Source organism: Solenopsis invicta, chromosome 7, assembly GCF_016802725.1.
Source record: "Solenopsis invicta isolate M01_SB chromosome 7, UNIL_Sinv_3.0, whole genome shotgun sequence".
Lineage (NCBI taxonomy): Eukaryota > Metazoa > Arthropoda > Insecta > Hymenoptera > Formicidae > Solenopsis > Solenopsis invicta.
The window spans coordinates 8,127,302-8,138,962 of NC_052670.1; the positions used below are offsets into that span (position 1 = coordinate 8,127,302).

Below are 11,661 nucleotides of genomic sequence, written 5' to 3' on the forward strand. Positions count from 1 at the left end.
AAGAGTATTTTCCTGCGTCGGAAATTTTGAATTTAATTTTTAAATCTTTTTTACATCTTCTTTTTTATACCAATAACAATTTCACGCTCGGATCTTCACGCTGAGTTAACTGTCATGATGTAGAAAGTTCAATCGGAAAAATTGAATCGAGTTTACTTTTTCCGATTTATTCTTTTCGATATAATGTTTAACTTCAATGTCGTTAAATTTTATCTGCCTAGGGAGAGAAGGAAGATGGTGTGAAATTTAATCTGTGAATTGTATTCCAAACACTTAATCAATATTTCCATGTGTTGTTGAATAATTTTATTAATATCAGAACTGGATTATACGTTCGGAGAAGCGCGAGCTTCCAGAATTAACTCTTCAGCTGACACATATACATATATGTATTATGCATACATTCAGCCAACATTGGAAATGATAAACAATTAAGTTTTGTTATTTTATATTTGCTGTGAATAGCTACGTTATTTTGACTATTCGTAGAAATAGTTTGAGCGCAACACGACGTAGCGCATCTCGTTTTTTAGCTTGTTAATAATTTCGTAAGAGCAATTGAACGTGTCGTAGTTAAGGAGTTGAAGACGGTCGGATTCTGCGAAGCGATCTTGACGTTTAGTTTGCCGGGCCGGTCGTCGCCGCCGTTGCCGCCGCCGTCGTCGTCGTCGTCGTCATCGCCGCCGCCGCTGGCGAAGGTAAAGGCGCAAGAAGTAGCGCCATGCGACGAGTCGAGTAACGGGGTTGCTCCCGATTGTCCCCGCGATGGTTGCGCGGATGCATCCAGCGTGCGAGCAAGCGGGTACCGTTTGGTTCCGACGGTTTCTAAGACCATCATGAAATCACATCGCACACAAGCGGCGAGGCACTCTCGAGGTTCAGAGAGAATTGCCTAGTTTCTTTCTCTTCTCTCTCTTTTTCTCTCTCGCTCTTTCACTTGTTTCCACTCGAACGTTCCTACTTTTTCTCTTCCCCTCGCCTTACTCGTCCGTAGATTTTCTCCTCTTCTCCTTAGCTACACGTAACGACGTCTTCTGGCAGGGGGTTTCGCGAGAGAGGCCAACGGTACACACGTCGCAAGCTACGATCTCCTATGTACGGTTCCCTTCTCCCTTTGCCGGCGGCCCCGTTTCGTTCCTTTTTACTATTCCTTTTTCATTTCTTTCCTCTTCCTCTACATCTTCCTCATCCTCATTCTCCTCATCCTCCTCCTCCTCCTCCTCCTCCTTTTCTGTTCTTGCTCTGCTCCGTCTAGTTGGGTGCCACTGCCGTCGCTGCACCCGCTTCTCTTCTTCTTCTTCTTCTGCTCCTTTTCCGTAACGGTGATGCCAGCTTCCCGTTACGCGTCCAGCCTGAATCGTCCGAACGAACGCGGCCTATTCCCTTCCACGACGATGAGCTTCCTTGCATTATGGATGCTGAGCAAACGAAGGAAAGGTGCTGCTAATGCTGGATAGATGTCCCGTTTGTATCTCTCGGAAATAGGAGAGAGCAGGGGCTCCTCGACGCTCACGCGAAATAATCTTTCTTCGCTTAATTCCTTTTGCGTCCTCTCTCTCGTCTTGTTGAGCTCGAGGAGGATGGAAAATTAGATAGACTCACACAAAGTACAGCTTTCTCTCATAGTTACGCGGAAAGAACGGTTTTGCTAATCTAAAAATTTATCTGGATAAATAGAACTGAAAATAATTTTGCTAGACTGTGAAAATAATTGTGCAATTCAAATTAATTGCTAGAATGTCAAAACTTTCTGCAGCATTGCCCATTACTCTTGAACGTTCTTCATAATTATATCTTGATGATCCAATAAAATTATTTTTGTAACCAGCTAAACTGTAACCAGCTAAATTTTTAGATATTTCAGCAAAAATCGTTTTTTTCTTTTTGGTACACAAAATTATTCTATTCATCTTACTATGCACAAAGTCGATTTATTCTGTTATTACATAAAATTACATCAAATTATATGTACCCGGAAAGAACAATTTTATTGTAGTATCTAAAAATTTAGCTAAGATACGGAGCAAAAATTAGTTTTACGTTGGACTATTAAAATAATTATGTGAGAGGTTCAAGCATGATGCTGATGGTGCAAAAAGTTTAGACTATCTAGCAATCAGTTTAAATGTCCAATATAAATTATTTAATGGTTCAACATAATTATTTTCAGATCTGTATTTCAGCAAACTTGTCCTTTCCTTGTATATCTTCACATCTTCTCATTAGCTTCATTAGGAAGAGAAGAACAATGCATTAATTTTTTGTTATTCTCGTTTGCTTACAGAGCAGCATTACGCAGCAGCTGACTCCAACAGTTCGACGCCCGCTAAGAGTTTCGTACCCTGTAAAGTTTGCGGCGATAAGGCGAGCGGCTATCATTACGGCGTTACTAGCTGCGAGGGTTGCAAAGTGAGTACCTTTATCGAAAGCAAACAAACAATCAAACCGCGAAACCTAAAGCAAACATTGAAATCTAAAAACCAAGGCGTAGCGCGCTACAATGTCTACATTAATTTTCATATAGTAATCATCGGAAGAAATTATTAGCGAACGCTTCGCGTTAGTCGCGAGTTCCGATAATCATGAAAAAATCCGTGAACCGAGAAAAATCTCATCCTTCGGTAGCTATGTAGGTTAAATATTTAAATCCACACGGAAAAAAAACGGTCTTGCTAAAGTATCTAAAAATTCAGTTGGATAGAGATTTGAAAATAATTTTGTTAGGTCATCAAAATAATTACGTTAGACTCTCAAACTGAATTGCTAGAACGTCAAAATTTTTTGCAACATTGCTCATCGTGCGTGAACATCCATCACAATTATTTTGATGGCCCAATAAAATTATTTTCAAATTTACATCCAGTTAAATATCTAGATACTTCAACAAAATCCGTTGTTTCCGCGCGTGTAACATGATTAATGCAATCATAATGCGTTTCTTTTTTAATTTTATAAACCAATGTCCAATTTTGCTTTAATGACTCGGAAAGCAGCTGTGCGACTCTATTCCTCGCGGTTTACTATCGTAACGAGTCGAAAGAGAATTACCCCGCGCGCGGAATTATTAGAGAGGAGCTCGTGATGGTGTATCTCGTAAGGCCGAGCTGCTCGTATAGCTTCCGGTACCTCGGCGGAATATTCGCGGATCGGTTTGACCTCTCGCGGCGCAGTGGTGGGTCGAGTACAATTTACAACTTCAATCTGCAAGGATGCATGACGATCGGGTAATAATCCGCGAAACGACTCGTTCGCACTTCGGGGCAGGATATTTATCGATGCGCGCGCTCACGTCTTAAGCATCGTGGGAGATGCACATCCGCCGCGGAACGCCCGCCCGTGCGCCTGAGATTTCAAACGCGGAAGCCCTAAGGCCAGAGTTAACGGTGAATTGGTGCATTCTCGTATTCGCTAGCGGCAAGTTCTGCAGGCAAACGCGCGTAGATGCACGTACACGTGTACACATACTCACGTACGTACGTGTTTGCATGATTCTGCCGTGATAAGGTCGTCTAAAGATAGACGAAGAACGAGCCCTCCTTTGCGTCTCTCACAAACGCGATTCATCCTCGAAATAGCTTTTATTTAAGGCCATATCTTAAAACATTGCCAAAAATATAAAAATTTCATAAAATATTCTAGTATTGCGTTTGAGTATCTGTGTAAAGTTGAGCGCAATTCACTTATTGGTTTAAAAGTTATTTAATTTTTTGTTTACTCTTGATTCTTATGTAAAATCGCATTTTGTACTTATTTGCTAATTTGGTGAGGAAGTAGCATTATCAATTAAATCAAAATTTTTACATATACTAATAAAATTCTAACAAATATTTATGCAAAAGTTCACTTACATCCACTTACTTGTTTAAATATTATTTATTTGAAACTGTGCAACAAAATATAGCAATTTTTGCTGCAAAAACCATTATAAGTAAATCAAATATTTTTTATTGTTTTCTTTTTTGAAGCTAGTTTCATGATCAAAATTCAATCATTTACGATTAAAAATTTTTGTTATTGATTAAGAAAAAAAAAAGAAGAAACCTAAAGAAGACTTCAGTTTTTAAATTTCGGTAACTTTTGGCACGTATTGTACAGCCAAAACATCCTTAAAGAAAAAAAGCGTTGCACGTTTTCAATATCGCGTGAATGATCCTGGGTTTTTCTAATATCCATATTTCGAGGTGTGTATCAGACGAATACTACAGAATATTTGGTAATATTTGACACCACGCATACGTGATATTTCGATATTTTCTCTTCCGAATCGAGAACGAAAATTATTTAAATGATAAAAGTACAACTTACATACGTCGATAGCCTCGTGTGAAACTAATATTTGATCCAGGTTGTATCATTAACAAATAATATTAAATTATTGATAACATTATCTGGCTAATAACATTGGAATAATAAAACAGAATTTGTGCGCACAGCTATAAATTGTAATTTAAACTGCAACAAATCAATGAAACGGCTTGCCATTGTTCCGCGTCCGACCGGGCTATTACTACTGCGTGACGCGCCGCCGCATTCGTCTGACCCGCACCGCGTTTTTACTACTGGCTCGATGTGCGGTTCGTATTATTCGCTTCTCTTTTCTTTCTCTCCATTCTCCACGAGCAATATTTATTATCGTACAAAACTCTAATGCAGCTTTCCTTTCGTAGTTGCTTTCTTACGTGAACATTTTGTGACACAAATCTTTCGCGAAGGATAGCGAGATTTTTGTTAAAGTTTAAAAACGTATATTTTATTTCTAATTTTCTGTTTTGCGTCTTCAATAATCAAGTCGAATTTTTTATTAAATGTCTTGGCTAAAATTTAGAAATTTTAATAGATATGTTTCTGATAACTATTTAGTGCAAATTAAATGTTAATATAATAGATTTTCAAAAGATTTTGAATAATTTTGCTGAAATCTATTTCAATCTACCTAAAATTTTAATTTTAATTTAAACATCCTGTACAACACCTTCTTTTATAATAAAGCGATCCTCTTCGTAACAAGATAAAAAATTAACTCATTTCCTTAATTATGCTTAATTAAGCGAACATTAATTAATTAAATTTTGGCAGGTTTTCGTTTTAGTTTACGTTTTCTAAAATCTATGCATATTTAACTTATGACACTGATCTGCAAAATAATTATAGAATCATTGTTCTTTTCGTCACACACGATTGACGAGGACATACAGACGAACGCGAGATAATGTATCGATTTTAGAAACAAGCCGAGGTCGTGCGCGCCATCGGTTACTGGTAATATCGACAGTTGCATTACGAGCAGTCCGTCCATCGGGGATTCCAGGATATTGGATGCTGGATATACGTATATATACGTTAGCGCTGTTGCACGATGCTGTTACGAATACCTTTCATCAATTAGCACCGATAGTAATATGCCAATAAACCGATGCTTTCTCGATTGCTCGCGACTCATTCATATATCGTTTCTATTATTCCATTACTTCCGCGTGAGCTTCTCGCTTCGTAAAACCACAGCTGGCTATTGTTTAAGTAATATATATATTACATAAACATAAAAACTAAGGTCGTAAGCTATATTAGATTTGCCAATCCGACAAATGTTAAAATATGAAAGAGAAACAAGTTATTTAAAAAATTTTTATATTAAGAGATTTTATTCTGAAATACTGAGCAAATTATACTTGAATTTTGAATTAATTTGTCAGTTCAATTATCAAAATGATTGTCGAAAATTAAATATTAATAATCACTCGTGAAATTTCACACTCGAGAGAGACAAATTTAATTCCAAAAATTTTGATAAGAATTTAAAATAGTCAGTGGTTCTATCATATACTCATTGTCAGAGGTACACAATGTAATTTAATTATCATTTATTATTAAATGTCCTTACATTTAATAATACTATAAATGATAATTAAATTACGTTGTGTACCTCTGACAAAGGATATAAATTCCGATTTCTTATCCAAGAAAACATACTATTTTAAACGGGGTTGGATTTAATTATTGAAATCGTTAATGTCAGAAATTAAAAATGTGATAAATGCAGCGGCTCTCCGTCGAGAAAAAGTTGACTCCAAATTTTGCGGAGAATTAAAGAAAAATATTCAGTGATATTCTATCATCTCCAGAGGTATATTTAATTAGCATTTATCATTAAAATCGTGAGCAAACAAATTTCAATGTAATAACAGCAGATTTTCTCATCCGAGAAAACGCGCGATTTAACACGAGGCGCGTCTCAAGAGCGTGCTTTTCTCACGTTTTCCGTTACCTCTCTCACTTTTCCTGCACTCTCGGCGTTACAAAGAAGGGCACGGAGTGTCGTATTTTATACGTAGGGAGATATAATTAACTCCGCGACGGTCTATGGGATCATTATTAATAGCGCTTCCTTACTTCCTGTTTCAGGGCTTCTTCAGGAGAAGCATACAGAAGCAGATAGAGTACAGGTGCTTGAGGGACGGCAAGTGTCTTGTCATCAGATTAAATCGGAACCGTTGCCAGTACTGCAGATTCAAGAAGTGCCTAGCCGTCGGCATGTCCAGAGACTGTAAGTACCGTGTCCTCGCTACCGTTTAACAATTTTCACGGCTCCGTCTAGACAGTCGGCCAATTTCGAAGCGCATCGATATCGAAGAAACTTGGAGCAACATTATTAAGTGTCTGGTTCCACGACACGTAGATTTTATACCTATGAAAAAATAGATAGCCGACATTGCATACATTTTCTAAAAATTGCAAAGAAAATTTTTTGAACTTTTTTTATTAATTCTGTTATTTTTCGTACAAGATACATATATATTAAATAGTTACAGCGGCTCACGAAATTTATTGAAATGTTGAATCTTCCAAAAGACTATTAAAAAAGTTATTATTGTAAAGTAATATATTATTTATTTGTTTTCCGAAGCAGCTGTAATACAAAATTATACAAATTATAAAAATTTCATACACTTGCTCTTTTATCTTTGTAATAGCGTCAGAACAGTTTGTAGAATTTTTAAAATAGTAATTTGATCGTAAATTCAATTAAGTGTATATAAATAAAGAGAGAGAGAGAGAAAAAACAATTAAACGCATCTGCAGGATATTCAAGCGAGATTGTATGTTAATTTGCCAGTTACGTTCGCGTGTACCGAGTACGACTTTGATTCCTCGCGCGTACGTCAGAAACGAGCTTACGAGTCCGCGGCGCCGTTAGAAATTCAAACAGAATTCTACGAGATCGCAATTCTGGCCGTCAGTGATGCAAAATCTACTTGCCGCCCATGCCGAGAGAGCAAAGTAAACCAAAGGGCAGGCGTGTACATAATTAAACGTCAGAGTTCCCGGGCGCAATACTACGGTCTACGTGTACGACGTGCGACCTGCGCGAGGTACCGCTTCATCATCGTGTCACGTGTCGCAAACGAAATTGTAACGAACTCACGTAGACTCGCGTAGACTCGGGTGTAATAATCTAGAGGAACGCAAACGAGATGGCTTTCATTTAAATCCTCGGGACTCAACTTTCACAAATGTTCAGACTTTTGACGTAAAATATCTTGAGACTGCGGCGAAGTTTAAATCAGGAGTCTATGAAACTAAAGTCTATCTAAAATTACTTGAACCGTGAGACTTTTATTGTCTATGTCTCTGAAGCGCAATTCACCACTGATCCCCATTTCTAATCGGCTGCAATTCAAAATCCATTTTCGCAAACAGAGAATCAATTCGGGTTTTGACAAGACAGAAAGATTATTCTCGTTATCACCATATGGAAGTACACTTTCCAGTCCAAATTGTATGTATAATACACGGAAAGAACAATTTTATTGTAGTATCTAAAAATTCAGCTCGATGCAGATCAGAAATTAATTTTATGTTGGACTATCAAAGTAATTATGTGAGAGGCTCAAATATGATGATGATGGTGCAAAAAGTTTTGATAGTTTAGCAATCAGTTCAAACGTCCAATATAAATTTTTTAATGGTTTAACATAACACTCTGATAGATAAAAGCTTATCTAAGATTATATATGAAGAATAAAAGATTTTCTTTTATTAAAGATGCTCTGTCAATATCATTAAAAGTTAATGTTTAAAAACTGTAGGTTCTTTAGATCTATTCTTTTGTTTTTTTTAATGAACGACTAAAAATTTTAGTCATGAATGTCTGAATTTTAGTTCTGAAACTAGTTCTGAAGAACAAAACAATTTATATTGGCTTATGCTGCGAAAATAACTATATTTTGTTATAGTTCCTCCCATAAGTTTAGAAAATTTGCGATTTTCTCGCATCTCACGAAAAGTTAAATAACTCGATGAAAAAAATCGTAGAGAAGTTTTCAGCCATGCATTTTAAAGAGCAAAGATGTGGCTTTAAATCTGTGTTTGAATTTTGTTTCTACAACATTTTGTTTCTAAATTATATAAAATTAAAAATTGATCTTTTTTGCAATATTTTTTATTTTGAAGCGCTGCAATTTGATGAAACATCATCGGACAAAATTTAATATATAAAAGTATTTGAAAATAAACTTTCTAAGCTTTAAAATGCTGTTTGGAAGAAATTGATACGATAATTTTTAACAATGATATTGAGGTTTTTTTATGTAAAAATGTATTTTTAATAAAATATTTAATTTCAAAACTAAAGGATTTATAGAAAAAAGAGAAAAAAATGTTATTAAGTTTTAAATTGGCACAATTTTTTTATAAATTTTTAAAACATAAATCTCACTGTAAAACATAGGATGTTTCAAAATTATAGAGGGTACTGTAACTTTTAAACGAGTAAATGGATTCAAATAAATTTTTGCATGAATTAGAGTTTTATTAGTACATGTAAAAAATTTAATTAATTTGTAATACCACTTTTTTAAATTTGCAAATAAATACTACAAATTGCGATTTTACATAAAAATCGAGAGTAAATAAAATTAAATAACTTTTAACTCAATAAGAGAATTGTACACTAGTACTCAAACGTAATAACAGAACAATCTTTAGAATTTTTCTTTTTTTGTTGATGCTTTAAAATGTGACACATTACATTCTTAAAGAGATTTTTGCGAAAATATTTTTAATTTTATCAAACATTTTATTTATGAAAATCAATATCGGTGAGAAATGTTGTCGAGAAGTAAAATGCACACGTAAATAATTTCATCGAGTATCTTCGAGACCTCCTCAGCGATTCACGCGTCGCCTGTTTGTTTGCAGCCGTAAGATACGGCAGGGTGCCGAAACGCTCGAGAGAACGCGGCCCCGAGGACACGATGGCGACGACCATGACGACGACGACGACGACGACGACGATGGCGGCCATGGAGATGCAGCAACTGAACACGCCCGATACTGGCAACAACAACGCCAGCAACAAGAACAACAATAACAACAACAATAACAACAACAACAACAATAATAACACTCAAAGCCAGAACGCGATCTCACGGGTACCGTCGGCGGCGGTGGTCGAGGCTGATCAATCGGACGCTGACGTGAAGCAACTAGCCGTATACGATGTGATTCATCAGGTCTCGCAAGCTCATCACGCTCATTGCGGCTTCACGGAAGAATCCACCAGGGGCCTCACGAGGAAACCTATGATAATACCGGTGAGCCATTAGAAAATGAAACACGAAACTAATGCGTTGCGACCTAAGACGTCGCCAGTCTAAATTAATAATCGTCGCATAGTAATAATTAAATTCAATAAAATAGAGATCTATGTGTGTGTGTTTTATTTAATACACACGACAAAGATTTTCCGGATTGATTGACAGAATAAAAGAGAGATACCCTTACGGTATGTTCCATTGTCTTCTCGATGCAGAACGGAATTAGTTTAATTTCTCATTATGCATTAGCGCGCAGACTTCCCGCTGGAAGTGGTAGCAAACTCGCAGGTCTGTTTGTAATCTTGCTGATTAGGCGAGTAATTCTTCGCAGCCCGCGAGCCCGGAAGATCCAGAAGCGGCGTCCTCGACCGCGGAGACGGTCGAGTCGCAGAGGATCTGGCTGTGGCAGCAATTTGCCACGAGGGTGACGCCGTCGGTGCAGAGGGTGGTGGAGTTCGCGAAACGAATGCCGGGATTCTGCGAGCTCTCGCAGGACGACCAGCTGATCCTGATCAAAGTCGGCTTCTTCGAGGTGTGGCTCTGCCACATCTCCAAGATGACCACCGACAATTCGATGACCTTTGAAGACGGCACCTACTTCACCCGCCAGCAGCTGGAACTCATGTACGAGGTAAGATTAAAGCGAACAATAGTTTAATACAGTTTAGCTTGCGCTGATCTAATTTTATCTTTGACAATGTACAGACTCGTACTCTATCTCTCTCTATACTTTACTTTTGTCTCTATCTACCTATAATCTACCTATCTCCTAGAGATGTGCGAATCAATTATTTTTGACGCCAAATCGAATTTTATATTTTTGTGCGAATCAAACCGAATCAATAAAATTTTACCCGAATTAAATTACTTGAAACGTATACTTTGAATATAATTTTATAAGATTGTCCAATGCATGTGATTCATATTTGAAACTCTTATACGTTTGAAATCTTCAAATAGTTCGGATTCGAAGCATAGAGATTCAAATCAGGTAAGATTCGATTCGTATTCGATTTGTATTCGATCCGTACGCACATCTCTACCCCGTCTTCCTAAATCTCAATAAAATTTAAATTTATGAATTTCAAATTTATTGCCTATCATAAAACTGTAAGTTTTAACTATTTTTTGTTTGTTGAGGAACAAGTTGAAAATGAAATGATAGATTCAGGATATAGATTCACTTTTTGACGTGAATCGTTTTTATTACCATACATTGTACAATCGCAGTAATTTTATTCAATGTTTCGCAATTGACAGCCCGACTTTGTGTCCGCGCTGATGCAAGTCACGTCGTCGCTGAACGCCCACCAACTGACGGACACCGAGCTGGGCCTGTTCTCGGCGGCGGTGCTGCTGAACGAGCGACAGGGACTGAACGACGTCAAGGCCGTGCAAAGGTTGCAGGATCGCGTGCTGGAGGCGTTGAGGGTGCAAGCAACGCGACCCTCCGGCGAGGGTGCCGGCGGCACGGTCACCGCGATCACCAACGTCTCGCAGAGGATACCCGAGCTGAGAGCACTCGGCGCCAGACACGCCAATCTCCTAGATTGGTTCCGCAGGAACTGGACGAAGCTCAAGTTACCGCCGCTATTCGCCGAAATATTCGACATTCCCAAGTGCGAGGAGGATTTGCAATGAAAAGGTAATCTTCAACAATGAGTGAATAGAGAGCTGGTCGTGCGAATTAAATTGGGCCGGGGGAAAGTGAATTTTCATTTCGTATTCAGCGAAGTGAGCGCTCTGAAGATGCTAGAGCATTCCCTTATTTGCTTGAAGCATTCGTTTCTAGGACTAGATTGACGACGATAACACCGTGAAAAAAGATACGAGCAATGAGAGACGCGCGAACACTGTATACGACTGGATAATCGATAACTGACCTGACAGCAATGACATTTGCAAACGAATGCTTCAAGTGGGTATTCATACGAAACGCGAGATGTGTTTACGCTTCATGCTTTTACTTTTGAGCAAGCGTTCGCTTTCCTCTTCCATTGTAACAATCCTCGTTTTTTAGTTTTATCATCCAATGCCATTCCACTTTTTCCTCGCTTCTCTCTTT

General features: G+C 37.7%; 1 protein-coding gene across 1 annotated transcript in view; it reads left to right on the top strand.

Annotated features, from left to right (window-relative positions):
* LOC105201637 (ecdysone-induced protein 78C) overlaps window positions 1–11,661 on the top strand; it is an 83,413-nt gene that overhangs the window by 64,140 nt on the left and 7,612 nt on the right. The window contains exons 3-7 of the mRNA XM_039452107.1: window positions 2,285–2,409; window positions 6,403–6,544; window positions 9,199–9,593; window positions 9,910–10,227; window positions 10,857–11,241. Of these exons, the coding sequence (XP_039308041.1) occupies window positions 2,285–2,409; window positions 6,403–6,544; window positions 9,199–9,593; window positions 9,910–10,227; window positions 10,857–11,237 (1,361 nt within the window). The 3' untranslated portion in view covers window positions 11,238–11,241. The remainder of the gene's footprint in view (window positions 1–2,284; window positions 2,410–6,402; window positions 6,545–9,198; window positions 9,594–9,909; window positions 10,228–10,856; window positions 11,242–11,661) is intronic.